Source organism: Ambystoma mexicanum, chromosome 5q (assembly GCF_040938575.1).
Source record: "Ambystoma mexicanum isolate Mex_15411 chromosome 5q, UKY_AmexF1_1, whole genome shotgun sequence".
NCBI lineage: Eukaryota > Metazoa > Chordata > Amphibia > Caudata > Ambystomatidae > Ambystoma > Ambystoma mexicanum.
The window spans coordinates 117,340,514-117,367,946 of record NC_090933.1 but is presented as its reverse complement, the minus strand read 5'-3'; the positions used below and the strand labels follow the sequence as shown (position 1 = coordinate 117,367,946).

The following is a 27,433-nucleotide window of genomic DNA, read 5'->3' as shown; positions in this document are numbered from 1 at the left end:
CATATTTCCCCTCGCAGGCTGAGCCTGGGGGTGAAAAAAGTGGGGAACTGAGGTATGAGAGCATAGTGCTTCCTTTTATACGAGACCCGACATCACGTCTGATAACGAGGAATGGTGCCACCGCATATGAAGGAGTCGTTGATATTGAGTGCACTATGACCCCTGTCAAAATGTTTTCCGAGCATCTGACACTGGATAGCTAAATATCAAGTTGAGGAATCTGTGACAGAAGAATCATTAGAAAGAACGCTACTGTTTAGTAATTTCTCCATTTTGAATTTCTGAATTTTTAATACATGTTTTTGAAAATGCCATTGTATAGGCTTTGCATATGAACTGTTAATGCTTCACACTTGTTTCATACAAGTTAATGTGTGCTTATTACTATTTTTCAGGTGTAAAGGCTGGTTTGAAGCGCACATATTCTGGCATCAACCAGGAACAGCTGGACGTGAGCATCATGCCACAGTGGAAGCCTCTTTTGTATGCAGTCGCCTTTCTTCATACCACTGTTCAGGTTGCTATTTTAGAAATCTTTATTGTTAACAATGTAAGACCTGCCTTTGAAAATAATGTCTCTGATTCTTTCTCCAATCCTTCACCTCAACAATGCTTTGGTTTTTACTTCCTCTTTGAGGTTCGTTCCTGTGATCCCATCACGAATGTAAACATCTACCAGTCAATTAGCACATGTCCCTATGCATGCTAACTACGCAACAGTTTTATCCCAGAAAACATTTTTAGATCAGCATGTACTTTTTGTCTGGACTCGTATGGTTTAAATATGGCATTCAAAAGACAGTGCGGGCCCAGGGCACGTTACTTTAGCTGCCTCTCCTTCCTTTCCCTAAGCATGCATTAAAATATTCCATGACAACACCTAGGCCGCAGTTCTCCCTTGCCTGCAAATGCGTGAGATGAGCCAGTGTTGGGAAAGATTTCTTAATCATATGTAATTTTCCCTCCATGTGTCAACCCTCAAACTTTTTGCTGCTATTTAAACACCAATGACTGACTTTGCCAGAGAAGCACAGCCTCCAACTGCACTCCTCTGGGCTTTCGCTCACTTTTTATGTGGAAACTGACATGCCCTTAAGACAGTCAGTAATGGTAGACTTTGTTTCCCTTAGTCCTTTACTCATGTTGCAGCTTTTGTGCAACATGTAACAAGTGTGTAATGTATCTTACCATACAGCACACTTGGGTCTCTAGTCATTTCCAAAGGCCCTAGAAACTCTCCCTGGACGTTTTATGAACAGTGCAGATTTGTCAGGGACAGGACTGGTGGCAGCTATCTTTTTGCATTATTTTTTAACCCTTTCCTGCCATGTTAAACCGCGTTTGGCACAAATAGGTGGGCTGGCTCCAAAATGGCTATGCCGCGGGGTTCTTTGTCCTCTACTTTAGCCATCTTGCCCCTTCACCTTCCCCAGGTCGAGCTGACCTGGGCCAGTCCTTATTTGGTCATGCACTTTCCCGTGAATCCCAATGCTTTTGCGGGCTTCTGCATGCCTTGTGTGTGTGCCTCCAGGATGTGGGCTGGGATGTCTGATCCCAATACACATCCTAGGTGCCAGAGTCTGGAGTGCCCTGAATGCCTGCGACCACCGTGGTCCGTGATTGGTCAACTTATGGAGTGTGTGTTTGTGAGCAGATCTCCCATTGGGTCCTCTCCATTTTGGCGAGAAGGGAGCTTTGGATGAGAGGAGGCAGAAAACACCACTTCCATGACAATCTCCTCAGTTCACACTGAACAAAGGATAGGAGCCAATTATCCTGCAACACAAAGCCGAGTCGAGGAACCGCTGGTGACCCGCTGGAAGGTTTGGCACCCTGAGCCCGCTGTCGTCCCGTGGGACCCCTCTGCATCTGGTCGTCCTAGAAGGTCTGCGAAGGCGCTTCGACCCATTGGAATAGTGGGACCAACTACTCTCTGCACCTTCATCAAACCCTGCAAGTAAGCTTTCTCGGAAGTGTCCCTGGGCCAACCATTGGACTGACCAGCTTACACAGTTGCTTTGCTCTGTCACCGCCGCCGTTTCGAAGAGGCCCTCGAAACTTGGTATACTGCTAGCTCTATGTCCACGGCATCCTCACACCGAATTTTGTACACTTAGCATTCCCAGGTCTGAAGTGAAACGAGTGTGCCAGGGACAGAGTAAACACGGTTACCGTGTTGCCCTGCCGCGGCAATGACCTGTGCAAGTTCGCTGCATTTGTGACCCTCTTGCCCCTGAAGCCTGCTGCAGTGAAACTGGGTCGATTCGTCCTCCCAGAGAGGAGAAATCACCACTGTCCTGTTTGGGAATCATTGCTCTATCTTGAAAACTACAAGGTGCCAAGACGTCCTTTTTGCCTCATTCGAACCTGCAAGCGAAGTGGACTGTACTGACAAAGTTTGGGTCTGCCTGCGTCGGGGACGGGTGAGTAGTCCTTACCCAACTGGTGGCCCCTAGCGCAGGAGCCCATTTTTATGCACCAGTGGCCCCTGAGGACCCCTTTCCTTTCCACAGCTATTGCGAAATAGCGACTTCATCCCGCACTCTCAAACTGCCTCTGCCCTCAAGTGGAGGTCCTTCTTGAATAGTGGGAATTTGTTCTGCATCACCACATCCACGTTCCTGAGCTGCTAGAGACCCTTGAAGAGACCCTCTCCTGCCCATTGGCACAAGCGCATGCATGTACTGTTGAGCACAAGGCTCCTCTCTTCGTAGGGCTTGTTGAGCACAAGGCTCCTCTCTTCGTAGGGCTTGGACTGCCTCATAGTTTGGTGTATTATTGATGTGGAACTGGGTCTAAAGATTACCTGCACTGCCTGTTTCCTTCCCCTCTAGGTTGTCAACATATTTCGTGCATTTAACCCTTTGGACCCCAATGGTCTTGTGTGTATATATATCTATATCTATATCTATCTATATATATATATTGTATTGAGTGTGATGTATTGGTTTACTTAGTGTTACTGTTCTTCTTTGCTATGGTTACAAAGGCCTTGTAATAAATGTGTCTATATTTTTAATATAACACCTGTCTGGAGTAATTTGTAAGTGTCCTTGCTCTGTGTGCTCGTTGAGGTCCTTCAGTCACCCTCACCCCTCCTGAGACTCAGTCTTGACCGCGTGCCATGGCTACCCTGATTGGTCTGGCTTGTCCAGAGGTTACCCTGTTCCAAGAAACTAGGCTGGCCTTCTGAACCTCTGCCCCTCCAGGTCAGAGTTTAGAAATACTTCTTAACAGCCAGCCGCACCATCAATAAGTCACCTTCCAGAACCTGAATCCACCTTTCACCATTTCCAAACTGTGTACCTTCCTTAATGCTTCGAAAACAGGACATTGTTTTACAGGCCCGCTTTTCTATAATCTGTCTTTTTCTAAAACTTTTTTTTCTTAGTTGCTATTTTGTTTGTGTTTTTCAAGTGAAAATTGTACTAGTTGTGTAAAAAGCTCTACAGAATAGGAATGTTGGCAAAGTGAATAGTTTGGGGGTGTCATGTCAAGCAGATTAGATGCTTCAATGTCATCATATGCTTGGTAAAGTCACCATTTGTAAGGTGTAGCCCCCAAATGTTCTGGTAATGTTATGTAATTGGGATTAATACCGTGCACCGCTGCCATTAGCATGGTCTCGGGCATTCATGTGGATCTGAAAGGGAAAGACTGAGTGTTGGGGAGATTGGATAGACTAGGAGAGGGAAAGGACAAGGCGTTGTGCTTAACTGTTGGTGTGTGTAGAACCTGGAGCAACTGGTGTCTGTTTGGGTGTGTTTTCTAGGTGTATAGTGATTTTTACCCCAGCAGTGTTCTGTTCCCAGATGATGGACCTCAATTGTCTGACTTGTTAGAATGCCTTGGCTGGTGGGTCAGGTTTACAGGTTGATTTGAGATAAGTAGAGCTGCAAATGTATTTTAGGTAGGCAGAGAAGGTTTTCTTTATCCTTTTGTGTTGGCGTGGTCGGTGGGTATGTGCTGGGGGATGGTGATTGAGTGTGTGGTTGTTTGGGGGTTATCTTCCTTCTGGCAGTTGGTTTCAAGGCTATTTTTAATATATATTTTGCCCTGTACTTTAAAGGCATGACAAGGCCACCATATGTAAGATGGACTCTTGAATTAGGCTTATGTATTGTGTACTTGTTGATCTCTAATAGATGGATGGTTGTGGCATTAATAAAGTGCACACTGTAACGTGAGTGGCCGCTTTGTACTAATAAAAGACAGCACAGAGCAATACAGGTTTGAATCCCGGCACGCACTTTGAGACTTGTGTCTAGTATTCAGCGTGTTATAAAAAAAATGAATTAATTAATGAATAACCTTAGTGGATTTTGCCCCACTTAACTTTCAATGCTGCATCGGAGGTAGTGCAGGATATTCTCTGGTAACATTCAGATAAACAGAAACGCCAAAACAAGTTCTGCCATAACTAAAGGTGAGCAAAAATGTTCAAACCATTCCCATTGGTAATTTTGGAAGGGTGGCATAGTCAAACCATATTTGATTTGTTGGCTATGGTTGAAGAGGTGGCATGGGTCCCACTCAAGGGCTTGGCCTGACACCACTGTTCATTTCAGCCGGCAATTGGCAAAGGTTTACAGACCTCCGGTGAAGAAGAGTGCCCATCTGAGGAGAGTTATCATAATTCTTAACAGCTAATGTTCAATAGCCCTCCCTATATGCATATCCTTCCAACAGGAAGCAAGGCAATTGCAGTGTGCGAATGGCGCCACCGGAGAGCAGTCAGAAAAGGAGGACATTGGAACAGTGTAGGCCCCGGGTGTGGTCCTCTCAAAAGGAGCAGCAGCTGTATACAATGGTGCCATCTGCTTTTGATCTTGGAAGAGCAATTTGGTAACCCTTTGGCTAGTGCTAAAGTGTCATTCTGGGTCCTTAGCTGTTATGATCAATCCTCATAAGTGTCATGTTCTGTTGGTCCAGTGAAATTAATGACGTTCTGCTTTCAATTGATTCTGTTTGGTTGTACATATGTGATCATTTCAATGAATGTGCTAATATTTGATACAAATGGAGCATTTTCTTTCTTGTGCAAATTGGATGGAGAGGATTGCTCATGCTAATACTTGTGTGTTTGAAATCCTGTCTGTGCAATTTTGATTGCTTCCGCTACGAGTTGCACATAGTGCCTGAATGTTTTCCTTGCATTGTTTGCACTTTGTAGTGCACACACTCTTGCTTCCCATGATGTACGTGCACAGCGGGGGACATTTTACATGAACTCCTACAGAATCCGGAGCAACTCTTCCAGCAGAAAAATCACAGTTGGTGATGCTTCCATACTTGACGGCAGAGCAGATAGGGGTGGCGGGAATATAGATTTCGTTCCATGCCCCGCTCCGTTGAAACCCCCCTGAAATTGTTATTCGGCCCTAAACCCATGTGCAAACCTTGTATGCATGTTTTACACTGCATTTACTACTGAGGGGGATTGACAAATGAGCACCAAAGTGTTTTTTGTAGACTAACGTTATTTTTAGGAATGCCTCTTTTAAATGACACAGCACACTTCTACATATGTAATGAACATGCATGTTTTTTTTATTTATTTCCGTAGGAACGGCGGAAGTTTGGTCCTCTAGGCTGGAACATTCCCTATGAGTTCAACCAAGCAGACTTCGCAGCCAGCGTGCAATTCGTGCAGAACCACTTGGATGATGTTGACATTAAACGAGGTGTGAACTGGAGCTGCGTTCGATATATGCTCGGCGAAGTGCAGTATGGAGGCCGCGTCACAGACGACCTGGACAAAAACCTACTAAACACCTTCTCCAAAGTATGGTTTGGAGAAAACATGTTTTCCGACAAGTTCAACTTCTACAAGGGCTACGTCATTCCGAAAGGCAAGACGATTGATGACTATCTCCAACATATCGAACAGCTGCCGATGGTGGATACTCCAGAGGTAAAAATATTGGCTTGGGGTTCCTCAATCAGTGATTGAGAAGATGTTAATGCACAGATCCTTCTGAACATACGGGCAGTTTGGTAAAGTACTGGGTGAAATAACCTTGGGCTTTGGCTAGGGCTTGCTGTACTTCTACCATTTTTCAGTTATTCTCATTGACTGTATGTTAGTTAAACATGTAGTTAATTCACAGGTAATAAAGGTTGCAAAAAATAATTTGATAAAATGCTGCCAGAGATAGGGGTGTTGCTAGGTCTGGAAAAGATATGGGGCTACGTTAATGTTGGGACTGTCAGGACTCAGGGTTAGCTAGCCTTTTGGTTGTAGCCCCTGAGTTTCTATCTCGGGCTACTACCAAAATACCCGGGGCTATAGCGCCCCCAGTCTCGGCCTAGCAACGCCTCTGGCCAGAGCACATAACTAAATCTGCCATTGAAGCAATCTTGTCAGCTGTATACGTGCTCCCGTGCTTGCACTCGAACCATGCTGCCAGTGGATTGAGCGCTGAGTTTGGTGAAAGTTGCCACGTATGCAAGTGGGGGGGTCACTTGAGGATTGAGAGTGGTCGGTTTGTGTGGATTCGTGGCTAGTGGAAGTCCTAGAGGACCAGGTCTTTGGGTGTTGCTGCTGTGCTTTAGTGACAGGCATACACGGTCACGGACACGGTACATGAAGTGGTGAGTGACCAGGCTTGAGCGAAGTAGAAGTAGCAAAGTTGCTGCACCGAGTTGTCAGGAGTCAGAGTAGTAGACTCGCACCGTTTCAATTCGTCATCTCTCGGCTTGACTTGTTTACCTTCTCGTTGACACATGGATGGTAAGGCCACGTTTAATGATTTATGTATATGCCTTTCAGCAGGTAATCTCTTTTCCACTCATCCTTAGTAGATGGCATATACCGACAGAAGCACACTTTATTGCATTGCATGATATCTTCCTTCCTATCATTGAGCTACAAGGTGAGTAACCAACCTGCACAAATATTCAGCACCTCCATTTCCCATGCTATCTAACGTCGTCTTTTGCCATCAGTTCCCAAATGACTACAGAATGAGTAAAAGAGAGTTTGCAGTAGAAAAGGGGATACAGTTTTAAAATTCCCACGTAGTCAAAGCATGTCCAAGTTCAAAAGTGGAAGCTGGTAGAGGCGCCGGCAGGATCAAAAATGCCACAGCAAGCAGCGATCCTGGAGAGTGCCATTTATCCTAGTGCTACACACTTTGAAGTGACTGGTCCTCAGGCAAATAAGCCCAATAACAGATAAAGTTCACTGACCTTTTCAACAGTGCAATATCAAGTACTCAAAGTGTACAACAAACTCCCGACGTAAACAATACAGAAGATTTACAAGTTATCTAAATAGACAAATTTATACCTAAAGGGGAATAACCTAATCTTGAATTCCCAGACAACAAAAGTTTTTAACTGTGCACAGGCAGTCCTAGAATGAATTCCAAGTAGGAAGAGGAGAAGGCTAAATGGCAGATAAAGACAACAGCACGGCTATCAAGCCATACGATCTGCAGAATCACTAAGCGGGCCAGTGGCAGGAATGGAGCCGAGGCTCCCATGAGTTGTAGTAGAGCATGGGTCTGCAATCTGTGGTTCACCAGATGTTTTCGATCATTCCTTCCATTGTCTGCCTCCATTGACTATGCCGTCTATGGCTGATAGGAGTTGTAGTCCAAAACATGTAGAGAGTCAAAGGTTGCGGACATCTGTACTAAAAGTACCATTAGAGGCTACAGGTGCAATGGTCAGGAATGATGATTTGCTCACAGAAAGAGGAAGCAACATGACCGAGATAGCGTCACTCCCTTACTCTTACGTCCCGTCCCCTTTCCTCCGTACTGCATGGGGCGTCACTTCCTAGGGACGGGAGACAGAACATTTTTCACCAGAAAAAAGCCTTCTTCTCCTTCAAATTTAGAGGCACGCAGCCCTGGGAGCATGTGCTACCCTGACTCCGCCCACCGGTGCCACATCGCAGTCCCCTTTTCTGCGTCGACAGGAACGGGCCGATTTCACCAGCGTTCCTGGATTTGGCTTTGGCCATGTAATACCACGCGCTCTTCCCCGGATACTTTCTTCTGTCTTTTTGTCTTCTTTTATCAATCAGGTACTCAATCCTCTGGCGCTAAGCTCCTCCCTAGCGCATGTCGACTTCAGCGGGCTTCAGCAGGTGGCCAACCTGCAAGTGGCTATTCCCTACATCAGATCCACATGCTCTTTGCCTCCACTGCCTTGGCCCCGACCACGGATGGGAAGGTTGTACTGCGGGCGACTCACTCTCTTCACGTGCCCTCAAGAATAGACTGGCTAGGTGGAGGGAGTTCTCTGAGAAGTCGCCTTCAGAGGACCTGAAGGACTTTGTGAAGCATCGATCAAGGCCCAAGGTAGGGCTGCTCTTTTCCAACGCACCCCGCAAGGGCGACAACGTCCCAAGGAAAGGCCTGAGCGGGAGGAACCTCTCAGGTTCTCATACCAGCACGAGTACTGAGGCTAATTCAGCTACCGGCCGCCATGCCGAGGGGTCAGCAGATCCTCCCGAAGACAGTGCTGAGAGACCAGAAGGTTCTTTTACCGGGTGTACACCCGAGGGGCTATGCCCTTGTACTGCCTTGCAACATGGCCGAGGGGGCGCTTAGACGCAGCACTACCGGCGACTTCACCAAGGGCGACACGCCTGCCAGGCCTCGGCCTGAGCGCAGGGCAGGTGTTATGCTCCACCATCAAGAGTCATGGAGGAGGCTGCTGGGCCCAGTGAGCAAAGCACCATGATTTAGGCACGTGGCATGCAGCTGGACAAGATGGCTGACATGCCAAACAAGATGGCTACTCTTCTGATACCTCCCTGAGCAACGGTGCAGGTGGATGCAGTGGGTGAAGGAGTTACAAGGTGGGACTGGGGTCAACCAGGTACGTGACCTACAGCTTATCCATCAGCAGCGCAGGGCAGGTTCCCGCTGCAACCAACTGGACAGAATATGCAGAAGCCGCCTGCGATCCCGTCAATATCTCCTGCCACCCCACCGCCCTGCAAGGACAGGTTCTTTGAAAGGTTCCTCACACTCATGAGATCTCCACAGATGGGGGCCATCCTCAGGGATGCTATCAGGGTCATGCTCCCTCCGGCCCGCTGCCCTCGCCCATAGTCATTCCTCCTATGGCTCCAGTGCTGCAGGCCCCGTTGCAGCCACCTCTGCCCGTGCTGGCTCCTTTGATTCTGTCTCCCCTGCCTCCCACAGTTCAGGTGGTTCCATATCAGCCTCCGCTGCAGCCTCCGGCTCTGGTCTCCACACCTCAGCCCTCGGCACCCAGCACTCCTCTTCCCGCGCCAGACCAGCCGGACACCCAGGTGGACACAGACGAGGTAGAAGACCCCGGCACAGAATCGTCAGCCAAGGCCTTCCACGAATGACTTGCAGGCCCTCGGCTAGAACGGGGATCCCAATGCAAAAGGACCTTGTCGTCCTGGGTAAAAAGGGGTGGCTCAAACCCCACTCTGTCCAGCCGGTCAATCAGTGCCTGGATGCCAAGTACAGGCAAATGGAGGGGGGGATACACTCTTGCTGTTGGCCCACCCTCAACCACACTCCTCTGTGATTGCTGCAGCGTCACTCTAGTCAAAGCCTCAGTCGTTCTCGCCCACCTCATCCTCAGCGCTGTAAGTCATGGAGGAGAAGATCTTGGAGGCATACAGGAAGAAGCTTTATTCCAACACTTTGCCAACTTCCTTCCAGAACTTTGGGTACAGAGCCAGTCACGTTTCAAGGCGGGACTGGCAGAGGCTAAAATGGTGGCGCATTGCCAATCCATTTGATGTCTAGGTGCACACCTATGGATTGTGGTTTTTATATTACAATTTTTGAACAAATTTTAGGGTACAAGGGAGAAAAAGCATCCCTGACACAAAGTGGTACAAATATTGAAAAAACAACAGTGGTCCACACCTTTGTGAGACCCTCCTGTCCCTTGCACACCCTTTGTGTGTTTTAGAACAACCAGCTATTTTGTCAAATATTACTCAAATCACTGTAAATAATAGTTTTAGATATATAATTTGTAAAAAAGATTTACTTTTTTGTAAATTTGATTTCATATAGATATATACAGATCATATTGTCTTTACATAGATCATTTTATCACATGGTTATGAAGAAAATAAGTTCATCCCAGTATCCTCACACATTGCTTCTATCTCCAGAAATTATTACATTTACACCAATATAGTTATTGACCATTTGATTCCAACATGTTTGTCATGTCCTTGGACCCATAATATTGGTGATGTTGCAATCTCTTCAGTACTTGCTCTACGCATTTCGGGAACTATTCCCATGGTGGCGCAGGACCTCTGGCCAGGCCATATGCATATGCAGACATGAGAAGGACGGCCTGGCTAAGGGCTACTAAATTTAATCCGGAGGTCCAGGAACACATATTGGACCTTCCATTCGAAGGTGGTGACCTCTTTCACTCCACCACAGACGAGGAGCTAGATAAAAAGAAAAACAGTTTGCAAACTGCAAAGTCTTTATCCTTAGGAAGGCCATGGCCAAGGCGTACACCGAGTCTCATTAACGCTCCGACAAGGGGCAGACGTTCAGAGGGTTCAGCGGCTTCCAAGAGCGGCGGTCCAGGCAGCTGGACCATTCGCTGAGTCAACACCGATGCAAACAATAAAGGGGGGGATTCCAGTCCCCCTCCTCTGCAACAGCCTCAGAGGGAAAGAAGGCATGACGTGCCCCTTCGGGTTCACATGTCTCTGGTGGGGGAGAAGGCTTGCCTTTCAAGCACAGTTCTGGCGTTAGAATTTCACGGACCCCTGGATCCTCTCTGTAGTATCCATGGGGTACCGCCTACAACTCCCTTCCCCTCCACTCCCACATATTGGGACAGCAACTCTATTGACAGAGATTTGGTCGCTCGTCCAGAGTTCAGGCAGTGGAAGAAGTCCCAGCCTCCCAGCGAGGATTGGGCTTCTATTCCAGTATTTTCGCCATACAGAAGAACCAGGCTGGCCTGAGAGTTGTGATTGACCTTTAAACCCTCAACCTCTCACTCCCTCTTCAAAAATTCAAGGTGGTTACGCCAGCACTCATGGCAGAGACTTTGTGCAGGGGAGACTGGATGTGCTCCCTGGAGCTGAAGGACACATATCTACACGCCCCTATTTGGCTGCTGCATCGTTCCTTCCTGTGGTTCAGGATCATGGGCTGCCATTTCCAATACAAGGCGCTACCCTTCGGCCTCAACTTGGCTCCCAGGGTGTTTACCAAGCTCATGAATGCAGTGGCAGCCTTCCTCAGGGCCCAGGGCCCCATCTCTACCTGTACCTGGACGACTGGCTCGTCAGGGCCCAATCTCCGAAGGCGGTGCACCACACTTCCTCCGCCCTTATGAGCACACTTCATGACCTGGGATTTTCACTCAAGAAGTCTCAGCTGCAGCCTACGCAGAGACTGACTTTCTTGGGCCTCATATAGAACACAAGCTCCGAGAGAGTTTTCCCCTTGGAGGACAAGATCACGGCCATCAAGAGGGCCACTATGCACTTCCTCACCCGACAAGTGACTTCGGCCTGGTGGTACCAGCATCTGTTAGGTCTCATGGCAGCGGTCTTACTGGCCGTACCCCACACAAGACTCAGGATGAGCTGCACTTCTCAGCATCTTGGAATCAGGAGCGCGGCTCCCAAGCGGATCTGGTCAATGTTCCTCCTACTCTCCACTCGGATGTTACATGGTGGTCCAGGGACTGCAACCCACTCTGAGCAGCCACAGTGTCCATGGAGTCTGGATCCGGCAGGAGGCCCATATCAACTGGCTGGAACTGAAGGCCATCTGGCTAGCGCTCAAAGCTTTCCTACCGCTCCTTGTGGGCAAGGTTGTTTTCATCCAGACCGACAACTCCACCAGCATGTACTATGTCAACAAGCAGGGTGGAACCAGGTCACCTCCACTATGCAGCCTAGCGATCAGCATGTGCGAATGGGCCCTGGACAACATCTACCTGACGGCCATCCACATTCCGGGCGAGTCCAACCTGGAAGCGGACAGTCTCAGCAGACTGGGGGCGGACAATTACGAGTGGCAACTGAATGACCAAGTGCTGCTGGAGATCTTCAGTAGATGGGGGCATCCTCAGGAGGAGCTTTTCGCCTCCTGGGACAACAAGAAGTGCCAACAGTTTGCGTTCTGGCAGGGACAGAGCCGCGGCACCTTGGGCGATGCATTCCAGATACAGTGGAACGGCAGGACAGCATACGCCTTCCCGCCCACTCCGCTGATTCAGAGTGATTTGCAAGATCAAGGAGTCTCGCCCACTCAACATCATTCTAATAGCTCCATGGTGGCTGGCTGGGCCATGGTTTTCGGAACTGCTCAGCCTCTCGGAGAAGCCTCTGTTCCACCTCCCGACGGGCCCAACACATCTTCTGGTGCAGCAGGGGGCCAGGGTCATCCACCCACGCCTCAGAAACTAGCCCTCACAGCGTGGTGCCTGAGCAGGTTACGCTACAGCACCTTAGCCTGAGCAGTCTAATCTGGAAATCATACAGGGCGCAAAGAGCAAGGCTACCAGGGCCCATTATAAAAGTAAATTGGCCAGGTTTTGCCACTGGGCAGACTCCAAGGAAATTGACCCCCTGGCATGTACTTTGGACGACGTGCTCTCCTTCTCGGGGCACCTCGCCAACTCCGGGGTCCGGGCAGCCATCGGGGCTTACAGGAACTCGGAGGAGGAGATCTCGATCTCCTCCAATCCTATCGTCAAGAAACATTTGACAAGGCTCGCAAGCCTCTACCCGCCCATCAAGAGGCTGCACCCTGTGTGGGACCTTAAATAGTCTTGGGCGCCCTGGCACACAATCCGTTTGAGCCACTGGTGTCCGTGGACATCAGGATGGTCACCACCAAACGGCCTTAGAGTCAGCAAAATACAGGCGCTGGTCGCCTCAGAACCATAAACTAACTTTCACAGGGACAAAGTAGTCCTGCGAACACACCCAGCATTTCTGCCCAAGGTGCCGTCTGCTTTCCACTTGAACGAGGAAATAGTCCTTCCTACGTTCTTTCCCGATCCCAAGGATGAAGCACAGAGAGTGCTGCACTGCCTGGATGTCAGGCGTGCCCTAAAATTCTACTTGGACAGGACCAAGGGCTTCCGCAGGTCAGACGCCCTGTTTGTCACTTTCGGAGGCTCGAGGCCAGGCTATCAGACCTCTAAGGCCGCCATATCCCGCTGCATGGTCTCTGCCATCAAAGAAGCGTACGAGGGCCAGCACAAGCCGCTTCCGGCCAACTTGCATGCCCACGCAGTCAGGGCCAAGGCAGCGGCCATCGCATTCCAGCGCCATGTCCCTTGGCAAGTCATAAGCAGGGCGGCCACTTGGGCCACTCCCTCGGCTTTCTGCAAGCATTACTGTTTGGATGCCGGCTCTAGATCTGACGCGGCTTTCGGACAGCGATTCTCAGGAACCTATTTGTTTAAGGAGGGTCTCCCCTCCACCCTGGAGCTATAATCAGTTGTAATCGCCAATGCAGTATGGAGGAAAGGGGACGGGACGTAAGAGTTATTATAAGTTACTCACCGTAGTGACTAACGTAATCTTAGTCCTTAGACCCATTTCCTCCATACATCCCACAAACCTCCCCCCAAATAGTACTGGTGTCATTAGGCAATGTTAAATGTATTGTCGACGCGTCAATGGGGACTAAGGTGTGGCGCTGGAGGGCGGAGTCAGGGCAGCGCATTCTCCCTGGGCCGCACCCCCACGTGCCTCTAAATTTAAAGGGGAAGGTTTTTTCTGGTGAAAAAGGTTTTGTCTCCCGTCCCTTGGAAGGGACGCCCATGCAGTATGGAGGAAAGGAGACTACGTTAGTCACTGTGGTGAGTAACTTATTTATTCTGTTCCTCCCTTCAGACAGTTTTCAGGAAAGACCATATTACAAATTTGCCTTACAAGACATTGGTGTCCATATTGTTTCTAGTAGGTTATGATCACTGTCTGTGGTAGTAATGATGGAGAATTTTGCAACGCGATTGACTGCTTGTGTTGAAATGAAGACATAGTCCAAAATTGCAACAGAATTGTTGCTCTTCCACGTGAGGCAAGGTGGGGTGTCACCTTCAATGGTTCCATTAAGAAGGGTGATGTTTCTTTCAGCCATGATGTTCACCCACCTAGTTGCTCTAGGGGTGATTATGCAATAATTCGAGGCGGTGTCCAGTTTCGACTATAAAAGGATTGAATGCAATAGCGGTCGAAGCAATAGAACCGAAAACAAAAGGGTCGATTTTTAAAAATATATATATATATATTTTTTTGGGTTTCTGTATAGGTAAAAAAAGTGTTTTTTACCACAAAAACAGGGGTTCGGGGGGTCCCCCCCCCAAAAAAATAAAATGTAAAAAAATAAAAAATGTTTCGACCCTTTTGATTCGACCCTTTTACCTATAACCTTCGCGGCTATACATCTTAGATCACTTCATCACATTAAGCGCAGGGGATTTGAACATGTTTCATTTGCAATGAGATCTAGCATGCACATAACATGGACTATACATTGATAGTCAGACAGAATAGCTGGGTTTCAATAGAGATTGAGTATGGCAGTGTGGGAGGCCAGAGGGTGCACAGGATTTGAAAGTGTAAGTTTCGATAGCTGGATGCAGGGATGGGGGCCGGGGGTCATCCAATATGTTAATTTGGCTTTCGTATCTCATTTAAAGGCTGTTAAAAGACCAGCCATTGGTCTGCCTTTGGCTTGTTTGATGGCAGGTGTCCAGCATATTTCGTAACCAGGCCTAGTGGGCTGAATTGTTATCCAGGCTTCCTGTAGGATTAGTAGATCGTAAGCGTCCAATGCATGTTTTTGTTGGTCCTAATAAGATGTTTGTAACCCGTAATATTCCACATCGCCATTTTTGCTGAAAGAGTCAATGGGTTCATTTGGCGTTGGTAGGTAGCTCTGTGTTTGATATGCTTGATTGCTTTCTTGAGCCATATCTATTTAGTTATCTCACGGAGAGAGATGGATGTTTTTTCGAAATATGCTTCTCGTTTCAGATGTCCTTGACTGCCGTCACAGTTGAGGAGTTGTTGTACCTTCTCCAGGTTAGAGGGGGTTCTCGCGTCCATATTTGGCATGAGATGACGTGTTTCTTTTGGGAAGCTTTGTTACTGATCAATGGCTAATATGAATCCCTTTTGATGAATTTTGTAAAAAAACTATATGGAGGGCGAAAGACAATCTGTGATGGCACAGTGAGAATTACAGTGTCCATGTTTCGGGTATTGATAATGCGGAGGACTTCGATATTTTGAGTCTCAATGAGGCAAAGTTTAGGAATTGTTCGGAAGGTAGTCAAAAGTCGTTCTATTCGGAAATGAGTCTCTTTTTTTGTCTATCCTTCATTGTTATCCTTAGTGTATCTGACCGTTTTAGACTTGTTTCTATACCTTTTGAAGAAGGTGGTGCTATTTGTCGATCCGCTTAAGCCGAGTGTGAGCCCCATCATGCTGCGGGGAAGGTAATTTGCTGCCGCGTGGTCGTGTTGCAGTGTGTATTTTTAGAGGCATAACATGGTCTTTTAGTGCTTTTCTCAATGCGCATCCTTTTTTGTTCCAGGGTGGCTAAATTGTCATCCTCCACACTCCAAATCAGCTGCCGGGAGTTCCTCGTTGATATTGAGTTTGAGGGAGGTGAGAGGTCTTGTCTGTCTTCATGTTGTGTTAAAGATGTGAGGGAGTATGATGTGTGATTTGAACTGGATCTCCCAGCCCTTTAAGTTGAGCTAGCAATACCCCTGAGATGGATGGGGATGCAGAAATTATTCACGCATCAATAATCTAAACAACTCAGGTAATTGGCAAAAGGATAACTGTTTAGATATCAATTATCTAAAACAGGGAGTACAACGGACATCAACAGACGTCTCAGTGTAATGACTCTCTCGAGGCTTCTCAAAGCATTTCATAAAAAATTACATTTTTATAGTACATATTCGTCATTGATGACGTTAACCTGCGTATCACTAACGTCCTCCTATGTGGCAAAACTTCAAAACCTACGGGTGAATGTCATAGGGTCTAAACGGATCATCTAGGTATACTATCCATTCTCGTTTGGGCAGTGAAATAAAGTGATTGCTTCTTAACATCAGGTGGGGCAACTAAGGCCTTCCCTAAAATATGTCACTATGAACATCACTAAGTATACGACGTCTAATTGGCTACACAACTATAGGACCCTTGATCATGCAGTCCTTTATCATTGGTTACTTTTAAACCTCCGGCAGTACCTTCCCAACCTACGTTAGCAGCACGCAGGCTGAGCGTCCATGTGCTGGAGATCTCATCTTAACCGTGCTTCCCACCAATTAGCATGACCATCCATTATCACCCAAGTGGTCTGCCATCAATTGGAGCTTGTAACTCGTCCTTGGAAATGTTCATTGCTACTGAAGAATTCAGGGGAGTGAAGGCACACTCTGCCCTCGTGCATAGGTGTGACCATCATGCTCATCTAGTTTCTTCTCCCCACGTGACTGAAAGCTCAATTTCGTGGTCTTCAGTGTATTAAAATGCCTCCAACGTCTTCTTGTTTTTGTCCTTGCCTTCTGAACAGGAGCTTCGTTCCTTCAACTGATTTGTATCCAATGTCAGCTCTCCCCAGTCTGATATGGCCTTGACTTTTTGGCTCATCCATCCTCGCCTTTCTGAGTTTCCGCCTGTAATTCACTTGTTTTCTAACTGCGGCAAATGAAAAATCGGCCTTTCTTCTTTTGCTCAGCACTGCTATCGTACGTAGTGGGAACATACATCTTTTACTGACTCCAATATATATATATATATGTACATGTTGGCGCATGCCGCTCTTTATTTACTATAAAGCTAGCTTAACAAATACTTTGTCTGCTTGAGTATTTTTGCATATTTACACGTGTGTCACAACTTTCACTGTCACGACTATCACAACCTGCTTGTGGGCTCACCTGTGAAGACTTGGAGTGTTTCTTCTTTGTTGACTCAGTCTGCCCGCGTTTCTTGGAAGTGCGGGTCTCGTGACAGTAAAGGCAGGCTTCTTCCGACGCCACTTCGTCGGTGATGATTCAGATGTCCACAGTGTAGACGGTGTTCCCAGGAAGGAGAGGACAGAGTCAGAGTGTAAGTTTGTGGAGGAATGAGCCCACGGAGGAATAGCAGAGGTCCGGAGGTACCGCGGTAGTAGAAAGCCCAGAAATGAAGATGTGAAGCGATCGGGAAAGACTGCGAAACAAGAAGTCCAGGAAGGAGGGACTGTGGAAGGCTTCAGGTGCGGCCGTGGTCGAACAATCCAGGGAGGAAGCACAGGAAGGAATCGCTAGGCAGAGATTCCAGGTAGGCGAACACTAGGAACAGCAACCGGAACTCGGAACTGCGAGCGTTGACACGCACTGTACCGCAGGGGCGGGGCGCTTATCTAGCTGAGTAGAACTACCCAGAAACTAGACCACGGATCCAGTGTCCGCCATGTTGGGAGGTATGCAAGGTCATTCTGGTATGTTGTCGTACAGACCAGGATGTCCAGAGGGGGCAGTAGCGTGGTTTCATGACAACGTGTGAAATAGCTTGGTATCTTCATTATTTCTGTAGCATAGGTTTCTTCACCTTGATCCCAAGATGTCATGTATCTAGATACTTTCTGGATGCCTTATAGAATTGCCTGCATTCTCTGGTCTCTACATCTCTTCTCTATATACGTCAGCTTTGCATTTGTATGACGTCATTATTTCTCTTTGTTTATTCAATTGTCCCATTTTCTTATGGACTATCACTCGGACAGCCATCCTACTGTCTCATATGCGGATATGGTTGCCTCAATGCGAACCTTGCTTCCAGGATTCTTCTTGGTATCTGTATTTCAAATGGCATTTGTACGTGTGTCATATTCTAGTTTCCAGCAGATAGGCAATATGGGCAAAGCGATTGCGGTGGGGGTATTTAGAAAATTATGAAGATTTAATGAATTTGTAGAAAAGGAGCTAAGTGTTTTTTATACAACATCCTGATAGTAGGAGTAGCAATCTTACTTATTATTTCGTCTTGTTCTTGGTTTTCGCATTCACGGTCTATGATGGGAATTATTGAATCAACCTTGACTCTGGGCATGGATAAGACTTGTCGCATAGGTGTTTTCAAGGCATTGATTAACTTTCTATTTCGAGGTAGTGGGCTTATTATCTGAGAATTGGTTCTTGTTTTTTTTGTATTTTTAGTATTAATTTGTTTACTTTTCTTTCTGTGCTGTTGAAGGTGAACTACTTCCAACACTGGCTCTTACGTATCTTCAAGTTTTATTACCGTTGTTTTGGTTATGGGCCTTGATAGGGTGCAATGAATCTTTTCATTCGTTTTGGCAGGTTTCTCATTAAGCCTTCTCCGAGTTTCGCCAGTGGTTGCATATCTATGCGAGGTTTGTCTTCTGAGTTTTTGATATTTGTATGAGTGGCATGAATCATCAAAAGGGACTGATTTTGTTGGTGTAGTTCGGCAGCTATCCAGTCGATTTTGGCAAATATGGTGTTTAGCAGAATAGTTTGAGTCTGTTTTTTTTTCTCTAATGTTTCATACATTTTTGTTAAGGCGTGCAAGCCATTGTTCATGGCTGATGAGGTGATTTTGTACGCTGGAATTTTGGCTTGCTTTAGTCCAAACGAGGGACGGGTATTGATTTTATAAATGACATTACAGAGGATTTGGATGAATTAATAGAAGAGTTGGGTGAGCCCGGGTATAAGATAGGGTAGTGTGACAAGTTCATGTTCATAGGATCTAGCTGGGTTTCTAATATGATTTGCACAACCAAGCAATCTTGAAAGTCATCTTTATTCAATGTTTCGTGTGAGAAATATTTATTTCGTGTCTCTCCCTTGTAAGCCCTGATTCTTGAGGGTTAACAGATCCATGCGAGTTGTTCACAGCATTTTTGAGGATTTGAGAATACAGGGCTGGTATGCCTGGATTGTCAATGACGTGGACTTCTGCTACAACAGTTGCTGGAAGTTGCAAGGGCTTGTTGGATATTGGTTCTTACAAGTGCCTTCAGATATGGGCTTATCCGAAGGACCACTTTGAGTGTGACATGCAAGCAGATCGACATCAGATATTTGATGAGTTAACAGTGCAGTTGAAGTCGCATCGTGTGTCTGATGCATATGAGCAGGTACGTCAGAGATGTTGCTGGTTGTTTACCAACATGCAGGCAAACATTTTGCTGAGTGATTCTTTGTGTGAATTTCTCTAGCGCTCTTCGAAGGTTGCACTTTGGGGCTAGTACGCCAGAAGTGCCTAATGTCTGCATTTGAGGATTTGGATTGTTGACTTTTCCCTACTAATTCTTACTTCCAATGGTTCCATGGTTATCAAGATAGCGGTGCATGAAGCTTCCAGGAGTTTGTCTGCATATAAAGGCATGGAAGATTTAAGGGTATAAAGTACCATGGTTGTTTCCTGAGAGAGTGGCCAAGTGGGTAACAATCTGAGAGTAAGGAAGGCAGGGTGGGAGGTTTGTCACAGGAGAGCTTGTTGCTGTCAGCTAAGCAGCTGAACAGCAGAACAGCACTCGCAACCACTACCACAATGCGCGCTCACGCTCTCGAGATTATGTAGGGATTTTGGGTGGTGTGGCCAGAGCCCGGGGGCCACTACAAAATAAGCAATACACTTGTTTTAGTTGGTGGAATTCAATGATTAATGTTCAATAGGGGATTATCAGTCAAAGAATAGCGTACTGATGCAAAGTAGTAAGTAGTCACAGATGAGAGCAGCTCAGCTGTTCGCAGCGTTTATCAGCATTCTGAGGTTCAGCGAAGTACAGCAAAAGGCAGTGAGGCGAGGGTTCCAGCACAACAGCACTCGCAAGCACTCCCACAATGCACGCATACTCGTGATTAAGTAGAGCTTCTTGGTGGTGTGGGCGGAGCCCGGTGGCCACGATGCAAAGTAGTAAGTAGTCACAGATGAGAGCATCTGAACTGTTTACAGCGTTTAGATGCCCATTGTGTGAGTACTTGCGAGTGATGTTCTGTCGGACCCCTCGCTGCCTTTTGCTGTACTTCGCTGAACCTCGGAACGCTGATAATCAGAACGAGAGAATACTTTTAACAAGGTCCAGGTTCAACTGCTTACCACTCACAGCCATAACTTTGACATGGTTAGGAAAGAACAGTAGTGAACACACATGCCTGTTGTGTCAAGCGACAACAGAAGATCTGGCACACTTCCTGTCCTTCTGTCCGGTATATGAAAGCTCTGATACCAATACTACGGGAAGCTGACCTGACACAATACTGGGCTGCTTTAATATATTTACTCTGGGCAGACTCTGCAAAAGTGGCCTGTGCACTATTAATGTATTTAAAACGCGCATGGTATAAAGGAAAAGCACTACTTGCACTTTAATAAGTTTACAAACGGTGGTCATTGTTGTGTTTTAAGTGACAATTTCTTTAATTCGTAATATTTTTTATTTTTTTCAACAAGACTTTTTATTAGCATTCATCAACAATACTGGCTTCATACAGTATTCATGTTAACATATAGGTAGGAAACAATGAACTTAAATTCAAAAACCTCGACTGAGGTAAACTTGTCCGGGCAGGGGACGGGGGGGGGGAAGGAGGGGGCGGCCCTCTGGGGAGTGCCCGGGAAGGGGCCGCTGCAGACTTGGGTTACTGATTCGGGGAACAAGCTCTAGTGATGGCTGTGGGTCGGGCTGCTGCCGCTTAGGTCTGGCGGTGTCCAGTCCAAATTTTCCAGCCATTGTAGGGATGGTGGCTGTCTGGCTATCCCGGGGAATTTTTGCACATAGTCTAGGAATGGGGACTAAATACTGTAGTACTTGCTCCTGTTGCCAAACGAAGGGCATTGATCTTCTCAGCTGCGGCAATGTCCCAACACTTTGCCCACCACATTGGGATTGCTGGGCCCACTGGGAGCTTCCACAGCCTAGCAATTGAGATTTTGGTTGCTGTAAGCAGGTGCGTGCAGAGGTCCGCTAGCCTCCCTGTCATCGGAAATTGTCCCTCGCCCAGCAAGACAATTCCCGGGTCCCATGGGATCGTTAGGCCAGTGATGAGTCTGATCTGTTCCAAGACTTCCTTCCAGAATCTGACTGACTTCAGTTCCAGTGTCCGCACAGCCTCTCCAGCAACCTGGTGGTATGGCAGGGTTGCTTTTGTGTAGAGTCTCTGGTGTTAAGTACCACCTATAACAGACCTTTATTGCCCCCTCTTTATTTGTAATGCATTTGGAGGCTCTGTGGGTTCTCGTCCAGATGCGGCTCCAGCTTGCCTCGTTCAGTTCTCTGCCTATATCACGCTCCCAGCGTTCCATGTACAGTTCCTTAGAGTCAGGGGGTACTCTGTCCAACATCTTGTATAAGGTTGAGATTTTCCCCTTAGGCGGGGTCGTCTTTAGTGTGCGTTCTAGCACCGTGAGCTCCCTATTCCAGTGCGTCCTCGTTGAGTCGTGTGACAGCCAATGTCGGAGCTGGCCGTAATGGAACCTCTCGCTTTCCGGAATCCGAAATTTCTCTTTGCAGTCCTCAAAGGTTAGCAGGGCGCCCGCCGTATAGAAGTCTGCTATACACTTCAGTCGCCCTGCTCTCCATTTAGAGAAAGTGTGCTGTCCCAGCCCTGGAGTGAAGTCCGGGTTCTCCCAGATCGGGTGAGGGGGCCCACTGTGCTCGTGCAGTTCCATTTCCTTTGAGAAGCTGGTTTGGCCGTTGCAAGTGTGAGGCTGGATCGCTATGGCTTGTCCGGCTGCAGAGGTCTGTTGGGCCCACCGGCTCCGGTGTCCCCAGGCTATGTTCGGGTGGGTGGACCCGCTGCCTTGATTGTAGATGTTCAGCTGAACAAGGGGAAGGGAAAGCAGAGGGGCCCCCGGAGCCAATCAGAATGCTGCGCTGCGTGGAGTGGGCCACCAGGAGCAGAGGAGCCTTCGGTATTGCCTTGCCTATGTCGCCTCGCATCCAGGAATGGTGCTGTGCGTCACCCCTCAGCGGGTGCTAGAGGCTGCTTATGGGGTCCGGGTGCTGTTAACCCAGTCACTGCCTGTCTGTTATTCAGGGTTCCCCTGCCCCCCGGTTCATGGAAGTGGGAGCAGTCTGGGTTCCCGGATCCCCACTAGGGCGTTTGGCTGCCCTATGTGACTTTGGGTCACTTGGTGTCTTGTATTGCGGGGGACTAGCCCTGGAGGGTGCTCTCACTCACCTTTGTGGCCCCCTTCAGTTCCCTGCTGCGTTGGTTATTTGTGTTGTGTGCGGCGTGGGTCTGCTCACTGACCGTTGCTCGTGTCTGGGGAGTTGTAGAGCCTGCTCGGGGTGGGGGTGGGGTTTCATGTGTGTCCCGGCCTTGTTTTCCCCATGGCTCCTCCGGTCTTCGGTCCCCACCGTATGAGGCTTGCTTTACGGAGCGCCTCTACACGCTGGGTCTCGCGGCTGCTCTGGTCTGTCTCTGCACCGCGGTTCCCCTCTGGATGTTGAGCAGCTCCAGCCGAGCTTGGAGGTCAGCGGTCTGCCGGAGCCACCGGTGTGCGGTGTGGGCGGCCCCACCAGCCTCGACGCAGACTTGGGGGCCCCCCCTCGGACCTCAGTAGGATGCCCTTGCTGGTGCGCTCACCGGAGGGTTACTTGGACCTCCGCTCCACACTCTCCTTTCAGGGGAGGTTATTCCCTCTTCGGCTGCTTCTCCCTGCCGCTCCAATCCTGCGTTGCAGCTGCCGGGAGACAGCCCGTACCCCGCCACAGAACCCAGTTGCTGCGCCACCCGGATGGTGCGCAACAGAGCTTCTTGTAGGTTGGGCGGCCTGCTAGGGCTGCCCGTACTGGGTCGCTGCTGGGTCGCTGCTGGGTGTGGGTGGCCCCTCCAATCCGAGTGGGCCGGAGATTGCTTTGTGGCCCGGGTGGCTTGCCCTTGATTCTGTGTTCTTCAGGGGTCCTGGGCTACCTAGGTCTCTGCTGGAGTCTACCCTCCACACTCTCTCCATTGGAGACTTTTGCCACTCTGTCAGCCGCTCACTCCTCACTGCTGCTCCGCTTTGACGTTGCCACTCGTGAGGATCGACTAGCCCTCACCTCGTTGCGGAGCCTCAGTCGCTACTGCGCAGCCCGGTCGGTATGTGGCAGAGCCAGTTTAACTCGGCTCCACTGGCGCCTACCCTTCAAGGTGTTGGGCTGCTCCGGTTATGCGTGGATAACCTGCTAAGGCTGTCAGTGCTGGGTCTGCCATCTTGTCGCTCCCTTCCTTGCTGCTTCGCCTCACGGAACGGGACTGTGTTTCAAACCCAGCCATGCTGCTGGCTGGAAGTCGGCCCGTATGTACAGCGCAAGCTCAGCTATGGACTGCGCCGCAAAGGAGACTTCAGACTACTGTCTCACCCAAGCAATAGGATTCGGTGTGTGGCACCAGCTGGGAGCTCTCACAGAGCCTCTCTGACCGCCATGGCTCCAAGCCAATCCCCTCCAATTCGTAATATTTTAAGAGTCACACGATTGCCTTGTAATTGTATTTATGGCATTTTTGTTTTTTTAAATTGCTCTGTATTCTATTTTATGTCATGTAATATGCAATATTGTTGCAAGGTTTTGATGGAAAGTCTGTTAATTCTTTCCGAAATAAACTTGAACTATGAATTGAATTACAATATTGCACAAAGATTAACAACCGATTTACAAGCAACTTTGTGTCGGCGTAATCAGCCACTAAAACGGCACGCTTCGTAGAGATTCAATCAGTTCATAGGCTCTCGCTGTAACGTCTACCTAATCCTTTAAAAATGTTTCCATTTTGAAGATATTCTGAAAATAGATTAAGAAGCGAAACACACCTAATTGGTCATTCTTTAAACTGACCTATCGCATGCTAAAACCCTTGTGCTCGGAGCACATTTTCATCAGCCAGGTTATTTGTTCTAATTGGAAGAAATGTGGTTGAGACTCCGCTCATTCATTAAATTCTTGAAAAGCTGCGGCAGAACCCTCAATCTATGGCTGATGGTCTAAGAAGAGCTTCAAAAATGATCTGTTATGTAATTCCGGCATCCTTCAATACTGGCGCGATCCCCATGCGATTCTAAATGCCTCCCCCCGAACCCCCCTCCCAGAACAGTACAACGCTGGTGGGGTCTCTGTTTCTGCTGGTGATCCTTTTGTGCACCTTTTTTTAATTTTGGCCAAGCGCCACCTATAAGCTGAAATGATTGCTTTACAGTACAGATAAGGAAAAATGGTATATGAAGAGGGACGGCTGCCCAAGACCATGCTAATCCATATAGCCATCCCCATCCATTTCCTGCTCCTCCACCCAAAACACCTGCTCATGGGAACTCTTTAAGTTACCTTGAACAATCCTTACCATCAGACTTTGAGCTCAAAGTGCCTTCCAGTGTTTATTCAAAGCAGTCTTCAGAGGGATAATGGCTTAATTTGAGATGTAAACACGTGATGTGTGTCAAAACAATTATAAGCACTATGCGTGTCCTTCACTGAAATCATGTTAAAACTAGCATTGGCATAGCCAACAGTTTTGGCTTGTGTATAATTGTTATGCGCTTGACAGGCACAGCTATTATATGCCCAGCTACTTGCACCATTTTGCAGCTTCTACCATCACTGGCCAGTAACTATTACTACGGCAGTGCTTGGTTAATGCCTTTCCTATGCCTACACAAAAAGCCAAAACTGTTGGCATTGCCAAGGTTTGTTTCCTTTGGTGCTTGCCCCCACTCACTCCCTCTGGAAATTGCCCTAATCGCCCTGAGCCCTTCAATTACATTGTTGTCACCCACCTCTGCCAAACACTTACCTTAACACAGTTCAATTCTGCCACCCGTGGTACCCAGGGATTTCATCACTGGAAATAAACTTTGATGGGAAACAGTCATTTTTTAAGGCACTCTCCAACACCTTCCCCTAATATTCTAGGACTGGAGTTGTTTATATAATTGCAGCTGTTATATATAAATATGTTGGGAAGGAGGTTTGGTGGGTTAAACACATATGGTTTACCTCTCGATGTATAACGACACGCGTACTGTGCGTTCCTTGCCCACAGTCTTCTGGTAGCTTTCCTGACCCTCAAGCATTCTGCACACCGGCGTGCTGTTCTACCGCCAGCGTTCCTGTGCGTCGGTGTGCTCCTAAGTGCATTTCGGGCACACCAGTGCGTAGCCGTCCGTGTGCGCACACATTACAACGGAGAAACATGTAGTTATGCATGTTAAGTAATGTTACAATGCTTTTATACTGCACAAGTCCACATCCTTGTGGTCTTGCGGCACTGGTAGTTTGTCAGAGAACTAAGTGTACAGTGCCTGGACCTGGGGTAATCAGATTATACTCTGTGGAGAGGAAAAGAGATGAAAAGTGCAAAAGTAAAGGGTTGGTAGAAGTGGAGATAGGTAATGGGTGTGTTGCAGGGAGATATCTGTGGCAGATTGGTTGTTTGATGAAGGTAGGTATGCCGAATCCTCATACCGCCCTGTAAGTGCGTAAGTATAGGTCGACTTTGGGGTGTTGGTTAGTGCGTAGTGCCGAGGAGAGGTTCTTGACGTGATTGGGAATTTACAGTATTTCAAGGGTTAAGTAGAATTAAGTATGTTTTGGGTGATTATGTCGAGGCATGAGGCCGGTTATGGAACGAGAGCAGAATTAGATAAGAGTAAAAAAAGTCACAAACTTTATATTCAGTCCCTATGTCGCAAGAATCACATAAAATCAAAAAAAAGTATCACATACATTTGCAAAACTGAATAACGTAATTGGATATACCACACTGCTACAAGGCAAAACATTGCATATGTGCTGAGCGTCAATGGGTATGAAGGGCCATGTGCACATGTACACGCAAAGGACATATTCAAGGGCGTCGGGCCAGAAGAGCTCCAATCTGTGCCCGGCGGCAGTGCCCTCAGTTTTAGCCGTGCTGATCTGATATGGTACACCATAATGGGCCTAAAACTGTGAACGAGGAGATGAAATGGAACTGGAGAAAGCAAGGGAGTCTGCAGCTGTCATTTGACATACACGAAAAGTCACTGTAAAGAAGAGACTGAATCGTATTGTCGGCGGTATCCAAAATACTCTTCACACTGATGGGTGGGTATAGCCGATTAGCTACCTAAAGAAACCTATGTAAATCTAAAGTCTGAAGACCGGCCATTAATGACAGTGAACAATGATCTCAACTGGTTGCGTTGTTCATAGTGGGAGGGCCTGGAGCTTTAATGAATAGCTTACAGAGATAATCAAAATGTACATAACACTTTTGCAGGATGGTTTATCATATAGTTGTCTTGTATTCATTAAAATCTCTGTACAAACCGATAATAATGCTCGATACATGTCCTTATGTTCAGGTGTTTGGACTCCATTCTAATGCAGACATCACATATCAGACCAATATGGCTAACGAGACATTGAGCACAATTGTGAACATTCAGCCCAAGGACAGCGGTGGTGGAGGCGGAGAGACGAGAGAGGCCGTTGTGCAGCGCCTCGCCAACGAGATGTTGGAGAAGTTGCCACCAGACTACATTCCCCATGAGGTATGGACATTTTTTCAGTACTGTCAATTTTAACGATAATCGTTTTCTTGTTTTTATTTGGAGCACATTGCAGAACATACATTAATTTCAGGGTATATTGGAGGATGAACCTGGGGCCTGTTGTAAGGTTGGAGAACAGCACACTTTGCATTACCACAGACCTAGCTGATTTGTATTTGTATTTCGAGACGGGACAAGGCACTTTCCAAAACCATAGTGATAAAAGAAATCCCATTTCAGGGTGCTTCCCTGGGTACAAGGAGCATATTTAGGGTAGGCTTCTACTCCGCTATAGTGATTTGTTCTTAATGTTATGGGGTCGGGAGTTTCGGTCGTAGGGAGCAAGACGGATGAAGGAGCGGAAATTGTAGGCAGTGCAGTGGAGATCGGCCACTGATGTCCTTGGTAGGGCTTGAGATTGCAGGGTGTGAAGTGGGGATTAAGGGATCACAGTATTAGAAAGGTGAGTATATAGCTCATTGATGGGTTGACTAGACAGAGGATGGATTTGAAGAGGGATCAGTGTTGCACCGAGATCCATCCTACACAGGAGTAGCAGGCAAAGGCTGGAGAGGAATGTGTGAGGTGGTAGAGTATAAGTTGCCACGTTTAGTATTTGGTTGATCAGGAAAGGGGTAGAGATGAAACCCCAGGAGGCGACTAGGGCAGTAGTCAATTCAGCTGAAGACAAGGGTGGAAATAAGGGTTTCAGTAGAGTGGTAGGTGAAGGGGGGATACATTTTGAGTATATTCAGTCAGTTTATCATGGCAGGCCTGGCAAAATAGTTGAGGAATTGATGAATCTTTCGTTCACTATCAAAGAAGCCCTCAATGTTGCAAGTTTTGGGGTGTGGAGGCCATGAAGAAAGGATAAAAGGGATGGAAGAAGTGGTTAGGCTTCCAGACCTATGAGGCAGATGAATC

At 47.6% G+C, this 27,433-nt stretch overlaps 1 protein-coding gene across 1 annotated transcript in view; it reads left to right on the top strand.

Moving 5' to 3' along the window:
* LOC138497282 (dynein axonemal heavy chain 5-like) overlaps positions 1 to 27,433 on the top strand; it is a 1,499,851-nt gene that overhangs the window by 1,267,096 nt on the left and 205,322 nt on the right. The window contains exons 71-73 of the mRNA XM_069620634.1: positions 396 to 517; positions 5,567 to 5,914; positions 26,321 to 26,509. Of these exons, the coding sequence (XP_069476735.1) occupies positions 396 to 517; positions 5,567 to 5,914; positions 26,321 to 26,509 (659 nt within the window). The remainder of the gene's footprint in view (positions 1 to 395; positions 518 to 5,566; positions 5,915 to 26,320; positions 26,510 to 27,433) is intronic.